Source organism: Serinus canaria, chromosome 28, assembly GCF_022539315.1.
Source record: "Serinus canaria isolate serCan28SL12 chromosome 28, serCan2020, whole genome shotgun sequence".
Classification (NCBI taxonomy): domain Eukaryota; kingdom Metazoa; phylum Chordata; class Aves; order Passeriformes; family Fringillidae; genus Serinus; species Serinus canaria.
Genome location: NC_066341.1, coordinates 3,996,512 through 4,015,863, shown reverse-complemented (window position 1 = coordinate 4,015,863; position 19,352 = coordinate 3,996,512). Strand labels below are relative to the sequence as shown.

The 19,352-nt window shown below is 59.4% G+C and overlaps 2 protein-coding genes and 1 pseudogene across 3 annotated transcripts; 1 reads left to right on the top strand and 2 right to left on the bottom strand.

The window, feature by feature from the left end:
* Window positions 1-6,761, bottom strand: ABHD17A (abhydrolase domain containing 17A, depalmitoylase). Its single transcript, XM_009096949.4, has 5 exons — window positions 6,676-6,761; window positions 4,352-4,858; window positions 2,738-2,932; window positions 1,775-1,954; window positions 1-925 (listed from the first exon to the last, which is right to left on the bottom strand). Exons 2-5 carry the CDS (start codon window positions 4,654-4,656, stop codon window positions 700-702), a joined length of 906 nt encoding a protein of 301 aa, XP_009095197.2. The 5' UTR covers window positions 4,657-4,858; window positions 6,676-6,761; the 3' UTR covers window positions 1-699.
* LOC103821995 (uncharacterized) lies at window positions 6,529-10,628 on the top strand (annotated as a pseudogene).
* LOC103821902 (AN1-type zinc finger protein 5-like) lies at window positions 9,171-18,769 on the bottom strand. Of its 2 annotated transcripts, XM_050986054.1 has the most exons (7): window positions 18,636-18,769; window positions 18,066-18,345; window positions 16,838-17,011; window positions 15,723-15,816; window positions 14,810-14,928; window positions 13,299-13,409; window positions 9,171-11,586 (listed from the first exon to the last, which is right to left on the bottom strand). In XM_050986054.1, exons 3-7 carry the CDS (start codon window positions 16,986-16,988, stop codon window positions 11,438-11,440), a joined length of 624 nt encoding a protein of 207 aa, XP_050842011.1. In that variant the 5' UTR covers window positions 16,989-17,011; window positions 18,066-18,345; window positions 18,636-18,769; the 3' UTR covers window positions 9,171-11,437. The 2 variants fall into 2 exon arrangements, with proteins under 2 accessions (XP_050842011.1, XP_009095093.1); XM_009096845.4 differs by lacking the exon at window positions 18,636-18,769 and having other exon boundaries at window positions 18,066-18,454.
* Window positions 18,770-19,352: the final 583 nt, after the last annotated feature.

Sequence of the window (19,352 nt, the reverse complement as noted above, 5' to 3'; positions counted from 1 at the left end):
TGAAACGTTAAACCTCTGCTCTTTATTTGCTGCCTGCTTCCCTCGCCCCGGAGGTTTTCCGGGGGTGACCTGAGCACCAGGAGTGCTCTGGGAAGGCTGAGCAGCACCAGACTGGAGGAGGTGTGGGGCAGGGGGGCACCTCCTCCATGCATCCCCATAGTCCCCATGGGGACACGGCTCTGCCCCAGCCGGGGGTGAACACCAGGCACCACCAGCACAGGGCCCGGGAAAGCTCCATGGAGAGCAGGAACTGCCACCTCCTGTGTCCCAGCCACAGGGACACTGGGAGGGGCCGGGGCCCCAGGCCCTCTCCAACTCGCCTTATTGCTATGGTCAGAGCAGCAGAGCGGCCGGGAGGGACTCGGGACTTTGCTGGTTTGGGAGAGGGGACGAGGACATGTCTGAAGCCAAGGATCCACCATCGGAAGGTGGGCTCATGTCTCTGGGAAGGGGCAAGGAGGGAGCTGCCGTCTCTGGCCAGCCGGGCCGGTGGTGCCAGCAGCGCCGGGGCTGGCACCAGCAGGGAGGAGAGCTGTGCTCATGGCCGAGAGCAAACACTGTCCATTCCAGGGCCTCCCGCCCTCTCCTGAGCCTGGAGCCGAGGCTGAGCAAACTCATTACAGCTCCAGCAGCAGGGACTAGCGAGAGCTACTGGGAGAACTGGAGAAACAAGCAGAACCCCTCTGCCTGTCGCCCTGGCTAGTTGCGTTGGCTGGCCAGCTCCTGCGAGATGAATTTCCGAAGGCGCTCGAGGTACTGGCTGTAGAGTTCAATGTCATTGTGCCCTGCCCCATCCACCCACAGCGGCTCCACGGCCTTGGGGCAGCGCTCGAACAGCGCCAGGCCATGGGAGAAGTCGATGACTTCATCCTCTGTACCGTGGATGATGAGGACAGGAGAGGTGATTTTGGAGATCTTCTCAATGCTGCCAAAAGAGTGGATGGGGGAGAGAGGAGAGAGGGGGTAAGCACAGGGAATGAGACATTTCCACTCCTCCTGCCCCCAAAACATCCTCTGGGACAGGGACCAGGAAATGCTCTTTGATCGTGGCAGAGCACAGGGACAGGGAGGGACACTGAGCTTCTGCCAAGGAAAAGATCTGCCCCGGTGTGACAGACAAGGAGCAGACAGCAGTGACATCCCCATGGGACCTCAGCAGGGCTGATGGGAACTGCTGCAGGACAGCCCTTCCCTGCTGGGCTCTGAGGAAGGGAAGCACGGCTGGTCCCAGCCCATCCCAAAGGCCACGTGAGGCCATCAGGATGCAGAGCGTGGGCTGGTGGCTCCCAGCCACAGCTTCTGGCTCAGGGACTGTCCCCTGAGCCCCACTGGCCTGGCTGCAAAGGAGAGGCAAAGGAAGAGCTCATCCTCTCAGCACCTCTCCTGCTATCTGAAGAGCAGAAAAATCCCCAAGGAATTACTCTTGGGGGACAGAGAGGTCCCAAGGACACCCAGGGCTTGTGACACCTGACGGGGGCCAGTGGCACAGCCCCAAAGCTGGTGGGCAAAGTCACTGGGACAAGGTGGCCAGGAGGTGATGCCACAGGGGAGTGTGGGGTACACACATGGTACAGCCCTCAGGAGGGGGCACAGCAACCCCAGGGAGGACTACAACTCCCAGAGGGCACCAAATACAGGGCGAGAAGATGCTGAAAGGGATATTTAAACCTATCACAAAAAATGGCCCACATGTGACATGTCCCATGGCTGTGACCAGAGCTGCTCTGGGCACTGCCCCTCCAAACCCTCCATGCCCTCTGCCTGGGGCACTCACTTGGGGAAGGCATCGAACCAATAGGTCTTCTTGGTGTCGGGGAAGGCGACGCGCATGCCGGAGGTGAGCGGGGAGTGCAGCACGATGGCTGCGCACTCGTAGCGGGAGGCCAGGTCAACCGTGGGCACTGTGCCGATGCTCTGTCCATACAAAATGATGTTCTCCGGGCTGATCCCGTACCTGGCACAGGACAGGGCAGCTCAGTGGTGTGGCACACTGCCAGGAGATACAGCTCAGGGGTTACTCTGCTCCAGTCACTGTACCCACCAGAATCCCAGCAGGGTCTGGCATCTGTCTGTCCCCCTGATCTTGCCCAGCTCCTCATGGCTGGGCCCAGAGCAGCTCCCTGCTCCCTCCTTAAGAACCAGGGAGCAGCCAGGGCTGAGCTACCAGCTGAGTTCTTGGGAGGCTTTCCCTGACCATGTCAGGCTTATAGGGTGTTCAGACCCTGGACTGCAGCCGTGTGGGGCAGCCCCAGCTCTGGGTCACACCATGAGCAAGGCCTGAGGAAGAGGAGGCAGAGCCTGGCACAGGGCTGCACCCCAAGCCTGGCAGGGGAAACAGAGCTGAGCCTGGCACTGGGCTGCACCCCAAAGCCCTTCAGGAGAACCAGAGCTGAGCCTGGCACAGGGCTGCACCCCAAGCCTGGCAGGGGAACCAGAGCTGAGTCTGGCACTGGGCTGCACCCCAAGCCTGGCAGGGGAACCAGAGCTGAGCCTGGCACGGGGCTGCACCCCAAGCCTGGCAGAGGAACAAGAGCTGAGCCTGGCGCAGTGAGACAGGAAGCACAGCTTGTGCCAAGTTCATGCCCCGCAGCACCCCTGCTCCTTGGATCCCCCAGCTGCTCCCTCGACAGTTTTCCAACCACCCCTTCCTGTCTCAAGCGGCCCAGGGTTCCCCTTCTGGGAGATTTCCTGTTTTCCAGCCTGCTGGAGCACAGGGTTTTCCTGAGGCCCCGCTCACCGTGTGCGCAGCGCCTGCCAGGCGGCGTCGATGTCGGAGTAGAGGTTGCGCTCCGAGGGCCGGCCCGTGCTCACACCGTAGCCCGAGTAGTCGTAGGAGAAGATGTTGCAGTTGATGCGGGTGCCCAGCCCAATGTAGAAGCTGCTCATCTGCCCCAGGTCCACGGCGTTGCCATGGGAGAAGAGCACCGTGTACCTGGGATGTGGGTATGAACGTTAATCCTGGGCTCTGCTGGAGCTCCAGCACAGATATTTCCCAAGGCCAGCAACCAAACCCTGGGACACAAAGGGCCAACACCCCTCTAGCCTCCAAGGGAGCTCCTGTGACACCCCCAGAGACACCCAGACCCTTCAGTGACAGAGCCAGGGGCTCGCTCCCAGCAGGAACAGGCAGAATGAAGGCAGGGTGATGATTCTGTTGAAGTTTTTGAGTCTATTTTTGGTAAAAAGCTCAGGATTTGGGGCTGTTTGCCCAATGGGGATTTCAAGTAAGAATTCTGACAGTGGGTTTTTTCTCTCCTGAGCCTGGCAAGACACCAGATGCTGAGAGCGAAGTGAATTGTGGGAGTGACAAGGCACAAGAAATTTCCACCATAAGGGGAAAAACAACGTTAATCATAAAAATTAACACTAATAGCAGATTGATGAGAGCTTGGCTCCCTTCTGCAAGAGGGAGGGAGCAGGACCCTCTCCCTGCTGAGTCCCTGCAGCTGGTCCAAGGGGTCTGTGGCCAGGCTGAGCCTCCAATTGCGGCCTGGATGCCCAGGGAGCCCCAGCTGGAAGTCGGTGACAGGAAGATCTGGGGGAGGTCAGACAGTCAGCAGCACCTGATACCCCACAGTTTTGCAGGCCTGGTTCCCCCCAGCCCAGGCTTTCCCCTCCAGCCCTGCAGCCTAGGACGCTGATCTTTGAGGACCTGTCATTCCTGGGAGGACATAGGAAAAGGGTCAGCTGGGGTGACATGGCCTCCCTCTGCACCTGAACCCCCAAACTGTGCCACTGCTCAGGGAGCAGCTGCCAAGTCCCCTCCTGTTTCCTCTGCCCAGGCACTGACAGTAGGGAGGGGGTCTCCATCTCATGCTCCAGGGTGCCAGTTCACAGACCCACAGGAGTAACCAAACCCCTCCTGGCTTTCACTCCCATCACTCCTTTCCTTGAGGAATCAAATGTCCCTGTGAATTTGACTAAGCCAGGCTCTCCTGGCTGGCACGGGCAGTTGCCCATCCCACGGTCACCACAGGTCTGGGCACAGGGAGAAGCAGCTGGTGCAGCCACCCCGGTGGCTCCTGAGCACCAAGCTCTGTGCAAACAACTCAAGTGTTGCATCACTGCCGTGACACTGGGGGACTGTGAGACATCCTGGGGAATCCCCACACCCCTGCAGCCTCGGCTTTGCCTCTCCTCCTGCTTTAACCCCACTCCCAGGACGGCCACAAGCCAGACCGGTCCTGGGAGCACAGCTCGCCCGTCCCACCGGATGGACGCCTCCAAAACCCCGGGGCAGAGCCAGCTCCCCCAGCGAGGCTCAGCCGAGGGGGAAGAGGGGACAGGAGCCCCCAGGGCGGCCCCAGGGCAGCCCAGCAGAGCCCCAGCTGGCACACCCGCGGTGACTCACCTGGCGCCAGGCACGCAGCGGACATACATGCAGCCGACGCGGTTGCCCCGGCTGCTCTTGGTGACGAACACCTCGATGTTGTCCAGCTCCCGCTGGGAGTACTGGAAATCCGCCCTCTCCTTCAAGTGCAGCTTCCAGCGGCCCGCGGCACCCCGCAGAGAGCCCGTGCTGCCCACGGGCTCGGGCTCGGGCACCATGGCGTAGGTGGGCTCCGGGGGCAGGAAGGCCAGCTTGGCCGCGATGCGGCTGGGGCAGGGCGGGCAGCAGAAGAGGCAGCAGAGTTGGCTGATCGACAGCCCGTTCATGACGGCGGCGAGGCGGGAGGGGAGGCGGCCGCGCCCGGAGCGAGGGAGGATCCAAATCGGACAGAGGCCGGCAACGACGCCGGACCCGGAGACGCCCCGTCCTCAGCTGGCCCTGGGCACGGCTGGCGCCGGCCGTGCAGCGCGGGCCGGGGCGCGCGGCGGGGCTGCCGTGTCCATCTGTCCGTCCGGCGGCTGCGGGGGCCTGCGGGCAGGGCGGGGGCTCTGAGGGCTCTGTCCCCTCTGTGACCCACGGCCGGGGACAAACGTGCTCCCCGCAGTGTGTCGTCGTCGTCGTCCCCCCCGCCAGCTCCCTGGAGCATCTCTGCAGCCCCCCCCGAAATCCAATCCAAGCTCCTGCCACGTTCGCCAGCCCCCGCGGGCAGCCCACGCAGAGGGGGCGAGGACAAGAGCAGATCCCACACACACCACCCCCACAGCAGACACACGGCTGAAGGGACAAAGGACACGGCTCCCGCGGGGCCACCTAGGCGTTCGGGAGTGCCGAGCTCCCGAGGAAAAAGGGGAAAGGGGAGAGGAAGGGGGGAAAGAGGGGGAAAAAAAAAAAAAGGCAACTATTTTCTGCAAGTTTGGGCACAGGCTTGAGCTGAGGAATGTCAAACCAGCCCACACCCCGAGGAATTCGCTCCATCTGCTTCCGAAGGCCTGGGAAAGGGGAGGAAAGGGTGGAAGAGGGATATGGCACTGAAGCTGGGATTTGGCACTGAAATATGCCAAAATACTGGGAGCGAAGGGATGCCCCGCGCCCCGCTGGGAGCCCCCTCGGGCCGGTGACCATCCACAGCAGGGCCAGGGCCGGTGTGACACCTGGCACGTGGCAGCCGTGTCCCTGCCAGGGTTGGCAGCCCGTGTGCCGGTGGCACCAGCACTGCCGGGGCAGAACGGGGTGTCCGGTGGCAGCACACCCGCATGGGGTCAACGCGGGGAGGGGGCACTACGGGCCACTCACACCGCGTGTCACACTCGTGTCGTGTGGCACACGCTGGGACAAAGCCAGGCACCAGGTGGGGACCCCCCGCCGTGGGTGGCCAGCCCTGCCCGGCCCCTGCCCTCGCCCCACCCTGCTGTGGGGGCGCGACCCACCGCACACACACCGACCCCACACCCACCGAGGGGGGATCCCTGCTGTACTGACCTCTGTGGGGCCCCCCAGGACTGACTGGTGGGTGCTCCCCCCTGCCCCGACAGGAACGGGACCCTCACCCCGCACACCTGACCGGGCTGTGGGACCCCCACCCTGCACACCCTGACTGCACACACGTTTCCCTCCATTGCCCGCTGCCGGCCTCCCGCCAGCACTGACCCTTCCCCCCAACCGTGAGCAGTGAGTTCTCCCCCTCGCTGTCCATTACGGCCCTCCCACCTTGCAGACAAGCATGGACACCACCCATTCCCCCCACTGACGCGGTGTGGGGACCCCCGACTGCTGTGGGCCTGTGGGCCCCAATCCCCTCACTCATCGCTGGGGGACCCCCCACCCCCAAACACACACTGAGCAGTGGGACCCCTCCCGATCATTGTGTGCGTGTCCCCCACAGCCCCACTGGACCCGACCCCCCCTACTGACCACCTCGAGACCCCCCCGACTATTGAGGGGTCCCCGTGAGCCCCCACTGGCCCGCGTGGCTCTGCCCCTGCCCCCACCGCCGGCTGCGGGACACGCCGCCACCGGGAGCCTCTCCCGCCTGCTAGGGGCTCACACACCCTGCCCGGCCTTCCCCCTCCCCTACCCGCTGGGGGGGGGTCCCACACCCCCTCTGACCCCCCCCCCCCACCAAACCGAAACTGACCACTGTGTCCCCCTTTCACTGACCACTGCCTACCCCCCTCACTGACCACTGTGTCCCCCCCTCAATGACCAGCGCGGCCTCCCCTGCGTGCCGGGCCTCCCCTCCCTCTGACCGTGCTGGGGACCCCCACCAACACACCGTGACCGCCCCACCGCCGGGCCCCGCTGCCCGCAGGGCACCCCCGGCCCGTGTGGCCGTGCCCGCCCGGTACCTGCACATCCTCCCAGCCCCGCTCGCCGCTGCCCGAGGCCCCGCGGCCGTTGCGGCCTCCCAGGCGGGGGCGGCGCTGGCCCCGCCCCAGCCGGAAGTGACGCCATCCTCCAGCGCCCGTTGCCATGGGAACAGCGCGGCCGCCTCATGGCGGGGACGCGGCGCGGCCTCTCCTCGGCCCCTGGATCTCAAAATCCCAAATGGGGCTGGAAGGGACCTGGAAATCGTCCAGCCCGACCTTGGTCACCTGGAGCAGGTGGGCTTGGAATGTCTCCGGAGAGGAAGACTCCACCGCATCCCTGGGCAGCTGCTCAGTGCTCTGCCACCCGCGGTGTAAATAAGTTCTTCCCCACATTGAGGGTTTAGCTTAGTTTACGGCCATTGCACCACTGAAGGGAGTCTGGCACTCACGTTGGAGATATTTAGGTGGATTGGTGAGATCGCCTCTTGTTGGAAAACATACAAGTTTAAAATTTTTATTTCCTAACTTTAGTCTCGTTTGTTCGCCTTTGCCCCGGGGGAAGGGAACGAAAGTTTGGAAGTTTCCCTCCAAAGCATTGTTCCACCAGGAACAATGGTGAGTTCGGCATCTCAGCAGGCCGGGAGCAGCACGAGAGATACACCAGAGATAAAGGTCATCAAGGCCCATTGGTGAAACATCAGCGAACATCTCCTCCAGACCTGCCCCGTGGCACGGCTGGAGACACCGGGAAAAGGCTGGCAAGGAAATGCAAATCAGGAGTGAAGACCTAATTAACATCAGAGGAGAGGAAATCCGTACCCAATAGGAAACCAAATACTAAGAACTGCGCAACTCGGGACCAAAGAACATTAAACCGATGGATTTCTATGGGTTTGGGACTGTATAAAATGTGACAAAAATCTAGAAGTTTGAGAAAAATCATGGAGCGCGGCTAAAGGGCAGCGGGGGCGCCCTGGGGGCCGACAAGCGGGAATAGGAGGCGAAAGACAAAGCCCAGATCCCGGAGCAGATCACGGGCAGCAAGGAGCAGGGGGACGAGGAGGAGGAGGAGGAGCGCGGGCTGGACAAGCGCACCCCCGCGCAGGTGGCTTTGGAGAAGACACAGGAGAAGCAGCAAATGGAGGGGGATCCCGAAGAAAGCGCCGAAAACCCGCAAGCAGCGAGTGGAGGAGTTGAACTTGGATGCTCTGACCGAGCACTGCGACATCCCAAAGTCAGCTGGACTCAATGAGCAGCTGCTTGTCACGGCTCTGGAGCTGAGTTTGGTTTGGATCAATGTACATCTGACTGTTCTCCATATTGTTATACTCGCGAATGTAACATTGGAGGTTTTGACTTTATACTGTCTTATAGTCTTTAAAAAAACCCCAAACATCCAACACTCTCAGTCTTCTCTGGATTAATCAAGCCCAGCTCCCACGGCCTCTCCTCATCAGAGAGAAGCTCCAGACCCCAAATCATCTTTGAGACCTCCACTGGACCCTCCCCAGTAGCTCCTTGTCCTTGTCCCAGAACTGGATACAGCAGCCCAGATGTGCCCCCCCCCCCCCCCGCCCCCCAGCAGAGGGGCAGGCTCCCTCCCTGCCCTGCTGGCCACGCTTTTCCCACTGCCCCCAGGGTCCCAGTGTCCCCCCTGGTCCCAGGGCACTCTGCTGGCTCAGGGACAGTTTGCCATCCACCAGCACCCCCAGGTCCTTCTCTGCAGAGCTGCTCTCCAGTGGGTCACCCTCAGCCCGTGCTGGTCCCTGGGGTTGTTCCTCCCCGGTGCAGGACGCTGCACTTGCCCTTGCTGAACCCACTGCTGAACCCCCCAGGTTTGCCCCCACCCAGCCCCCCAGGGTCCCTCAAGTAGCAGCACCTTGGTCAGTCACTCCCCCTGCTCTGAATCACCATGAAAGCCGATCGGGATCCGTTCTATCCCTCGGGCAGGGCGTTGCTACACAAACTGCCCAGGGCTGGAGGAGGTACCGAGCCCTGGGGACAACACTGAGCCCAGGCGGAGTCTGCTGTGCCCATCAGGCCGCTCGGAGCTCTGCCTTCAGCCAGACCCTCCCCCGAGGCCATCCTCCCACATTTCCCGTGTCTCCTACAGAGATAAAGCCTTGCTGAAGTCAGTCCTGGTGCCACATACGGCCCAAATGCCCAAGTGGATATGGGGAGGGAGAGGCTTTGGGGGCCTGCCCCAAACTCCCTTTCCTGCCCCAAGGGAGTGACAGCAGACAAGAGGGAACCCAGGAGAACCTCAGAGCCCCTCAAGCCCAGCCAGGGCTTCCTGCTCAGCCAGAAAGCAAAACCCCAGACTTGTCAGGCTTGAAGTGACCTCTGGAGATCATCCAGCCCAGCCCCTGGTGGACTTGAGATCCGGGGGTGCAGGTTTGGGGTGCTCTGATCCCCAGCCAGCACCTGTCAATGATCATCCACAGGGAAACTGAGGCACAGAGCCCCACAGCCACCCCAAAAGAGCCAAGCCAAGCCCCAAAGACATCCCTGCCTGAAACAGAGCACCCACAGCATCCAAGCAAACTAGACTGTGTTGTATTTACACTCATGGACAGGGAGGGAGAACAGGGAAAGGGGCGGTGCTGGAGAAGCAGGTGGCTGTGGGCTTTCCCAAGGGATCCATGGGAGCTGCTGCACTTCCTGGGGCTGGTGGCTGCAATTCCTGCATCCCCCGAGGGTGAGGGATCATCCTCAGCCAAAAGCTCAGTGGCAAACCAGCCTGGCCACACACCAGCTCCAGCTCCCCAGGTCTGCGCAGGGGTAACACGTGCAGCCACTCGCGTGCTCCAGACATGATGTCAATGTTATCCAGAAGGAAAAACCTGAGGAAAAGGCTGGTGAGAGGCAGCCTCACTCCTCTCAGTGCTGGAGGGGGGGTTTGCAGCAGTTTGGGAGGTTCAGATGCTGCTGGTAGCAGCACAGGATGGCAGCTGGCACAGAGCACACACTGCTTTGGCTGGAGCAGACTGCAGAAACCAAACACTCAGAGGGATCCCCCCACCAGCACCTGGGCAGAACTGCCACAAGCAGGGCAGGAAAACAGCCCTTGGAAGGAAGGAGCTGCTGTGATCTCCCCCAGCTGGGCCCTGCAGCTCTGCTGACACCGAGGGAAATGCTTCCAAAGCGTGGGATGGCCACCAGAGTGGGACAGACTGCTGCTTGTCCCCAGGACACAGCCAGGTTTCTCTGCTTGAAAGCCAGAGCCCCATGGCCACAGCCCCACTCCTGGTGTTCCCAGGAATCCCCTGGGCACGGAAGAGGCTCTGGCTGTGCCCCAGGAGCCTCTGCCTGCCTTGTGCTGCATCCCTGAGCCCCGGGTCCTCCCAACAGAGCCCTCCGACGCTCTTTCCGGAGTGGTACTAAGTGGCATTTGGTTTTTCCTACACCTCCCTTCCTGTGTGAGTGTGTGCACCCCCAGAATCTTCCAAGTGGCTTTTGGGGCGCTTGAGGCCTCTGAGCATGTTTACTGTACCCCAAAGTTCTCCTTCTGCCTTCCCTTGCACCCCAGAGCCCTCCCTGGGCCTTCCAGCACCTCACGGAATTCTGAGTCTCTCAGTGAGCCCAAAGCCCTCCAAGCACCTCTCCCTGCTCCCTGGGTCTCTCCATGGGCATTTCTCAGCCCCCACCTGGACTTCTGGGACCCTCCTCGTGACCTTCCCTGTGCCCCAGTTCCCTCTGTCTGGCTTGCAGAACATCTCCTGGGGACCTGGCCCTGCCTCTCATCCCACAGGGAGGGAGGAGGCAGAGGAGGGCAGCTGGGTGGGCTCCCCAAGCTCTCCCCAATACCAGCACGGCCTATCTAGGCGGGGACCCCACTGCCACCTGGATGCAGGGACAGGTGCAGAAGCAGAGGTGTGGGGACCTGAGCTTTGTGCACAACCCTGATGAGAGCGACTTGTGTAAGGCAGAAGGCAGGGAGAGAGAAGGGAGAGGAGAAAGGGGAGAGGAAAGAGGGGAGAGAGGAGAGCAGGCACAGGCAGCACTGAGGGACACACACCTTGCTGGGAAAGCAGTCAGGGTTATCCAGGGGTGCTGAAGCAGGAGGCTGGAGCAGGGGTGTTCCCGGCTCCCTCCCCGTGGAGAGAGGCACAAGGCAGCGAGCAGAACCTCCTGGAAGGTCCTGCCCTGCCCACATCACTTCAAGCCACAAAATATCCTCCCTGTGCCAGCATCACTGCTCAGCCCCCTCGGTGCTTCTCCAACAGCATCAACAGAGGGTGAGGAGAGGGGTCTGGGGTGCTGGAACTACAGAATCAACTTCTCTGCATTGGAGAGCAAACACCTCCCGGGGAGCAGACGGCAGCCTGGCTGCCAGGATCCCCCAGCTCCCGGGGCTACAGGCAGAGGGAACAGAGTCCAGGCTGCTCGGGGATTGCAGCCACAAGTCCTGGGTGGTTTGCAGGACTCGGAGCCGCCGGGAAGGGAAAGGCTGAGCCCGGCAGAGCCTGGCTGAGCCCGGCCACTCCTGCCATGCAAAGTGCCCGGCAAGAGGCGAGTGAGAAGGTCTTAGAGCCAGAGCAGCGGGGCAGGACGGTCCCTTTTCCTTTGGGAAGCTGGTTGAGAACACATCAGCTGAGCTGTGGCTGTCAGACAGGCAGGGAGGGAGAGGAGGAACACCAACTGACTGCCAGAGGCGCGAGGAGTCCCCATGTCCCGGTTTGTGTGCGCTGCCGGAGTCACCCTCGCACCACTGCAGGGGCTGGGGGGAGGAGGAGGAAGGCTGGGAGGAAGGGGAGGAGCACCAGGCAGCCTGGCTGCAGTTCGAGCTGCTCGGACCCCTTCACAACTTCTGGATCTTCTCGGCGACAACGATGGGGTTTTCCTTGCGGATCTTCTCGGCAGCTTCCGCCTTGTAGTCGTAGGGGCAGGCGTGCATGTCAGAGTACCGGTGAATGGCACAGAACAGGTTCCCACAGCGGCAGTCGAAGCCTGAGGGGAGGAAGAGCAGGGACAAAGCCACATCAGACCCCATCCAGCTGGGCAGGAAGGTGGCAGAGCCTGGCTCCTTCCTGCCACGCCAGGAAATGCCACCAATGCAGAGAGAGGGCCAAGAGAGGAGGGCCTGTGGTTCCCCACAGGCCAAAGGGACTCTTCATTTGGGGAAGACCATGGGTGGCTTTTGGCTTTCCTCTGGCTCAGGAGCTCTGTGTGCTTTGGGCAGCCCCAGTTGTCACATGGTGGGAAAGGCTCCCAGAGCAGCTGCTGTCCATGCTCCCTGGGGACAAGGGACGTGCCAGGCACTGCAGTATGCCAGATTGCTAGTCCAGACCAGGCTCCCCAGGCAGCCTGAGCTGGAGCTGAGCCCTCCAAGTCAGTTGAGCTCCCCAGGGTCACACAGCAGCAGCTGGACTGACCAGCAACAAGCAGCAGAGCTGTCACCACCACAGGATCATGTTTGAGCTACTTAGGCTTCAAAATTCCCAGTTTAGTCACTTCACTCAGGGACAATGCTCAGAGTGCTACCATTAACACAGCACACTGCAAAAGCAAGGCAGGGAGCAAGCAGGGGATGTGCTGCAGGGAATCGTGCTGGCAGGGAATCGTGCTCTGTCCCTCCCTGGTTTTCCAACTACGGGCTGTAAAGCCCACAAACACCTTGCTCCAAGGTGCCAGTTTACTCCTGGTTGAGGAAACTCATTTTATCCTAAATGCCCTGAATTCACAGGAGTTCTCTGTAAGTTGAATCCTAAAGAAGAGAACTTCTCATAGTTTAAAGGAAACCCTCATCCAGCAAAACAATCCTCTCTGCAACCCAAAGGCTGGGCACGGAGCACCCAGCCCATATCCAGGTTTATAAACCCACCCCTATTCTAGGACAGTGCTGATGGATTTCCATGCAAGCTCAGGTTCAAACTTTCCAGTCTAGACTTGGCCAAAGCCTCTTATATCCATGAAAACAGCCAGTCCCTGGCTGCTGGATGCCCCAAGCAGGCTACAGAAGCAAGTGCTCTGCCAGAACAACATGACCTGCACAGCTCCAGAGTTAACTTTCTTCCAGAGAAGCACTAAATGCCAGAGATAATTTAGGGGAATGATGTTTTTATTAACAAACCACAGCCAAATTAATTGCTTCACTTTCCAGAAGCCTTTTCCCATTGATAGCAATGCCCTGACACCATCCCAGCACTTCTCTCTCCAGCTTTACAGGCTGCATGCTGAGAGCCATCCTGCTCTCAGGAAGCTAACAGCAGAAATCAGGCAGCATTAACAAATGGGATGAGTCTTGGAGAGGGATTTTCCATTTGGGTCTAGCTCAGTTCATGTCACTGTTACGAAAGCTTTACCACAGACCTGACCAGGAACAGATTCCGATGCACAGTGAGCTCAGCCTTCCTCTACAGCAGCTTCTGCCAAGAAGCAAGAACAACCAAGAGGTGCTGCTGCATCCAATCCTGCTCCCAAGGGCTGCCAGGACCCTGGCAGTGAGTGGGATGTTCCCCAGGCTGCTGCCTCAGCCAATGCTGTTGCAGGTCGGAGCTCCCCTCTCTCCTTTCCTGCAGCACCACAGCTCCTGGATGGATTTGGGGGGAACCTCCAGCCTCTGACCCTCCAAACCCAGCAGCACCACAGCACTGTGCTCACAGGGCTCTCACTCTGGACTGCTTAGGGCACAGGGAAGCTTTTCCAGGCCAGGCACTTACCAGTCAGCCCAATCTTCTTCCGGCAGGTGAAGCAGCGATTCTTCTTCGGTTTCGGTTTTTCCGAAGCTGTCTTGCCCTCAGCCGTGTTCTGGGATATCTCAAGCAGGGTACCTGAAACAGAGGCCAGAGTTTTGCTGCCCTTCTTGATAAACCAAATATTCATTTTATCACAGGAGCTGCTTGAGGCTCTGCTGACTCTCTGTGCGTACACTGCTCTGGCTATCATACCCCAAACGGTGAGATTTGCCTTGTTCCACCGACATCTCCACCTCACAGCTTTCTCTCTGTTTCAAATGCCTTAAATCCAAAGCTGAAGTGGCCACTGGACAGTGACTGGATAGTCACTAGAGCTCAGCTGCTGTACAGCAACACAGCTGTCAGCTGAGCCCACAGTTAATCTTCGCAGGGAGAAAAAAAGTTAACCCCTTGTAAGTACTACTAATTATTTTTGCTGACTCTTATGTAAGTGTTCCCCAAATGTAGGTCTTAGAATGCTTTACACAGATATCCATCACTGCCTCTAATCTACCAAAGGGAAAACTGAGCTTTCAAAGCCAGATTGTTAAAGGTCATTGGTGCTTAGCAGGATTTCCTCCAGTACCTAAGCAGGTTAGAGAAGTCAACAGGAGGGAGGAGCTCCAACTGCTCCTTGGAGCACCTGCAAAACAGAGACAGCTTTGTGGAGCAAACCCTAAACAGCCTCCTAAAAACTACACAGGCAGATGAAAGGGGCAGGCTCTCCCAAGCCTCTTTTAACAGTCTCTCACCTGCCTGTTGCAAATTGCCTCCTGGGCTTGCAGGCAAGAGATTACTTAACCCACAATGCCCAGCCATGTGTGGTGACTAGAGCCCGGCTTTTTAGCGACCAACAGCTCCTGGGTTTTTTTAGCTTTCAATGCAAGCAAGCTGTCAGCTGAGCAAAGGAGGGTGTCTGCATGCAGATCACCTGCTTATGGCATCAGCTGGAGGATGTGCCACGCTGGGCAATGACTCTGCTGCTCCTCCATCACTTCAGGACACTCCCTGTGTAACACCCTCCCGAGGGACAAGCTCCCCCATCACACGGGGTGACAACAGGCCTCCACTACCCCCAGGCACTGTCACAAAGGAGTCACCTCTCTCCAAGCCTGGGATGGATCTGTCTCCCCTCCTCCCCCTTGGGAGCTGGCAGGGGAGTGCCGGCAGCAGCAGCCGCGTCAGGCTGTGGGACGCTCCGGGCTCGCTGCCATTCGCTGGGAGAGGCGTCATGGAAGATTATCCTCCTGCCAGCCACTCGAGGGCTGGCAGCCACTCAGCCCTCAGCCCACAGAGCAATCTCTATCAGCCTGCCCTCGGGCACAGCATTTGCTCTCCTCCCTGTCACCAAAACAAGCTTTCTCCTCATCTCTCAGGTGTGTCTTTACTGCCGGGAGGGGACACGCCCCAGGGTCAGCAGCTGTCCCTGCTGCTCCAATGGACTCCTGAGCTCAGTGTCACTCAGATCTGTGCAAAGGACAAACCAACCACCCTACCTGATGAGGAAGAAGCCGATGAGGCTTCATCTGTCTTGGTGAATTCCTCTGTCTCATTGCTAGTTTCCTCTCTGGATATGCTCATGGCCGTCATCTGATGGGTCACAGGAGTCTGAGCGCTGGGAGCATGTGCAGCAGACAAACAAAAAGAGAAAACACAAGTATTTTCAATTGGTGGACAGTTATGTGGAAGAGACCTTCAGCCCATAAAGTTTATTTCCTTATATTCAAAAGTAGGTCAGGAGCACAGCAGGTCAATTCCCCTTGAGATCGGGGATCAAAGTTCTTTATAGACATAAATGGAATGAATCTGTGATGATCTCAGTTTCCTTTTGCACCCAATTATATCTCAAAGCCAAGGCAAGAGCCTATCCAAACAAGTCCAGGGGCAGGAAAACACAGTTATGAGTCAGGGCTGTAATGTAATGGTAGAGCTCAATGCAGCTCTGTCCTCCTCCCCATCAAACAGGCCCAAGGTCTCTAATCCTGCTGTCACAGCTTCCAGACTGGGTCATGAGCAGGTGCTTTCACTTAGAATCACACAACATTCTGAGCTCATGATCCTCATGATCCTTCCAAGTCCAACTCTTGGCCCTGCACAGGAAAACCCCAAAAATCCCAATACCTGTGACTGAGCAGAAACTGAACAGCTGAACAGAGCCAGGGACACACAAGGTACACTGGCTGCAGGAGAACCAAGATGCCACTTAATTTACTACCAACCCTCTGATACCTCACTCTACTCATCAGACAGCAGCAGGGACATCTCAATCTTCCACATAAACCAGAATCACAATGAAAAGTTTGACCCAGCTTGTTCACAGACATATTAAGGATGACAGCCTGTCCCTTGTGTCCCAGAGCTGGATTTTAGCAGGATTTAGATCCCCTCCCCTCCAGACTCTGCCCCTACCTGGCTTTTGCATCCTCAGATGTGGAGTCTCCCTCCGCGCGCTGTCCTGCGATGGCCTCGGGAGCCATGGGGCTGCTGCTGGGACCACTGGGTGCTACGAGAGAAGAGCAAGCTTGGTCAAGTCTCTGGGAAGTATCAGCCAGTTCCTCAGGTGCTTGACAGTCAAGGAGAAAGGAGAATGAGCACTTCCAGCAGGCCTTACACTCCTGTTCCCTATTGGAGCTGGGCGGGCACATCCCTGTTGGGATCACTCCCATATCCCTGTTCCTACACCCTCCTCTCCAAATTTGTGCATGGGACTCTATGGGACACCAGGGCTGTCTGGATCTTGAACCCAATGGCACTTTGTAACTTCTCCAAGGTGTAAGAACCAGATCCTCATCTGCTGAAAGGAACAGGCCTCAACAGGCACATGTGGGTTTGTGTCAGCTGAGGATCTAAGCTGGGGTCTTAGGAAGAGCCTCTGTCAAGAAAAGTCATGTTTCTGAGCATATTTTGTGTGGGTAACTCAAGGGAAGCCATGATGAATTCCATGACCCACAGGAATAAACTGTGGAAGAACTCTCAGGAGCATTTCTCACTCTGTACATGTGGCATCTGCACAAACCCCCAGCAAAAGAAATCCCTGCTTACGATGCAGAGAGCATCCTTCCCCTGCTCCCATCCCAAGTGCAGAAAACAAACCTTGTAAGTCATGGCTTTTAGATATCTCGCTGTTAAGATAAGAATATTATACAAATAAGCCAAATAAAATTTCATTGTGGGGCTTTGTCATGGTTCCCAGCAGTCAGCACCTAATCAGGGAGCAGGAAATAGCTGAAAGCTGGGATCACCATTAGCACATGTGAAATTCTACAGTTTACTGGAAGGTGTTGGCTGGGATAGGGCTTTCCAAACTGGTGAGACTGGAACAAAGCAAGTGTCCCTCCTGACAGGGAATAGAAGTGCTCAAGGGCTTGGGTCCTTGATTTAGAGCCTTGGGCATCCATAGAAAGAGAAATATGATTTTTCTAGGAGGGGGTAAGTCTGCTGGTGGCCAGGCACCAGCACCATGCTGAACACAGATTGTACCCAGACACTCATTTAAGAGAGATTTCCAGGAAAAATTCCTCTACCTGGAGGGCTTATCCGGTCACTGCTCTGCTGCCTCTGCAGGAACTCCTTATAGCACACAGAGCACATGCCGTTGGTCCGAGGGCTGCCATAGAACCCGCAGCCCGTGGTACACAGCAGAGGCACCTGCGTCTGGTTCGTCTCCTGAGCCATCCTCGCCCCTCCGAGGCACCGAGCTGCAGGCAGTAATCAGAAATAAACCCGGGACAGCTGTGAGGGCCTGAGCACTCGGGCATTGTGTGCTGCAGCTGATCAGGAAGGAGCACAAAGGATCCCAAGAGAACCCGGTTCCTGCACGTGCACAACCACACCAGGCCCCCAGACCTCGAGCGCTCAGGGCTCCTGAAATGTGTCCTTGGGCCCTAAGCCACCCAGAGCTGCCCAGAGCAGACTGCAAAGCCAACAGGAACTGGCTCCCGGCTCTCCCTGCTGCACCACGAGGCTTCCTAAACTCCCGGTGACACAAGAGCACGTCAGACCCCAACAATCCACTCTCCCCCCGGTACCAAATGTGCCCCCACAGCACTACTGATGCCCCCCGGGAACACCCACACCTCACACGCCCAGTGCAGGCCCAGTCAGTCACATTTTGGTTTTCATTTCAAGCCTGGTTTAGTTTTTTAATTCTCAGGAAGATGACGCAAGCGATGCAGAAAGAACCCACTGACGCTCTGCTCTGACATACGTGGGTAAGGGGAGTGTTAGCATGGTTAGGCTGGAAATAAGGATAAGGTGTTCTTTCCAGCAGTAAGATGTGACTCCAGAACACCTTCCCAGGGAAAACAGCTGACAAGCTGAAACCTAATTTTAAATTTAATCTTAATAATTTCTCTCTGGATCACATGCAGTTACCTCCAACCCCAGGAACCGGCCCCTTCCAGCCACACACGGTGTAGCATTTACAGGGCCAAACCCACCACAGTGCTCCAAATGAGAACCATGAGGCACAAACAAAAACCACACACAATTCCAATGTGTGTGGACAACGTGGCTGCAGCCAGGCCAACTCTCACACAGAACAAGGGGAGAGGATGTGCGCAGGACTATGGTGGGTGCGGGTGGCTCCAGCTCGGGCACAAAGCCACGGCGTTGATACCAGGAGCTCCCAGCAGCTCTGCCTTTGTGGGGTGCATGAAGTACCCACGACCTTCCAGCCAGCCCTGCCGCTTCCCTTCCTTCTCCTACAAAACTTGCTTCACCGAGGGAATAAGACAAACACGAAATCATTACCGTGCCAGGAGCGCTGCCGTGGGACGGAACCGGATCACCTCTGGTTTATCCCTCCTCGTCCTCAGCTGGGGGATGCGGGTTTCGGCTCCGCACCCGGGGGTCCCCCGCAGAGCTCAGACCAGCGCCCCCATCGCCACACCGGGACCCTCCCGGCCCAAACCGGCCTCTCCTCGGGCACTCGCAGCCAGGGCAGCCCCGCTAGCCGCGGTTCCCTCGGGGGTCCCGGCCGGCGCCCGCTGCCACACGGACAAACCTTGGGGAGCTGCTGTCGATCGAGTCCCTGCGGAGAGAAGGGGCCGCGGGCTCAGCCCTCCCCGAACGCCGCACGGCCCAGCCGGTCGGACGGGCCGAACCGCGAACCCCGCCGTGCCCGGGCGGCCCGGGGCTGCCGGGACAGCCCGTCCGGCCGGGGAGAGGCCCCCGCCCGCCCCCTCCCGCGGCTGGCCCCGGCCCGCCGCCCCCGGCCTCCGCGCCCCGCTCCCGGCCCGCGGCGCTAATCGAGGCCGAGGCTCCGCGGCCTGCGCAGAGCGGGAGCCCCGGGCCGGGCCCCGCTCGCCGGGCCCCACTCACCGGCGGCGGAGGAGGGCGGGCGGCCCCGGGCCGGGCCGGGCCGGCCCCGGGAGGCTCAGGCGGGCGGCGGGCAGGGAGCGCTGCCGGGAAACATGGCGGGCGCGGGCCCCGAGCGCCTCCCCCGGGGAGGGCCCGGGACGGGGGGGACGGGACGGGGGGGACGCGAGGCCTGGGACGGGGCCGGGGGTGTCGGGGCGAGCCGGGGAGAGAGCAGGGGGCTGCGGCAGCCTCCGGGGACACGGGCGGGGGTGGAGGGGAGGGGGCTGGGGTGTGGGTGTGCTCAGCAATAGCGGAGCGGGCTGTGACCCCCTCGGCTGTGGGGGCTGTGACCCCCTCGGCTGTGGGAACAGGAGTGTAGGTGGGCTCCGGGAATAGCGGAGGGCACTGTGAGCCCTCCCTGCCCCGGCCATAGGGGCATAGGGCAGGGGCTGGGGCATGGGTATGCTTCGGCAACAGAGGCGAGGGCTGTGACCCCCTGGTTACAGGGACTGCGGTGCACGTGTGCCCTGACTGTAGGAGAGGGAGCTCTGACCCCCTTGGCTGTAGGGCTGGGGTTATAGATGTGCCCCATCTATAGGTGAGGGGCTGAGACCCTCATGTGGGTGTGTGGGGTGGGACACAGCCCGATCCCCTGCAGAGAGAGGGGTCACAGCCACACCCAGGCTGTAGGAAGAGGGGCGAGACCCTTGTCCCTTGAGCTATAGGGGCTGGGACACA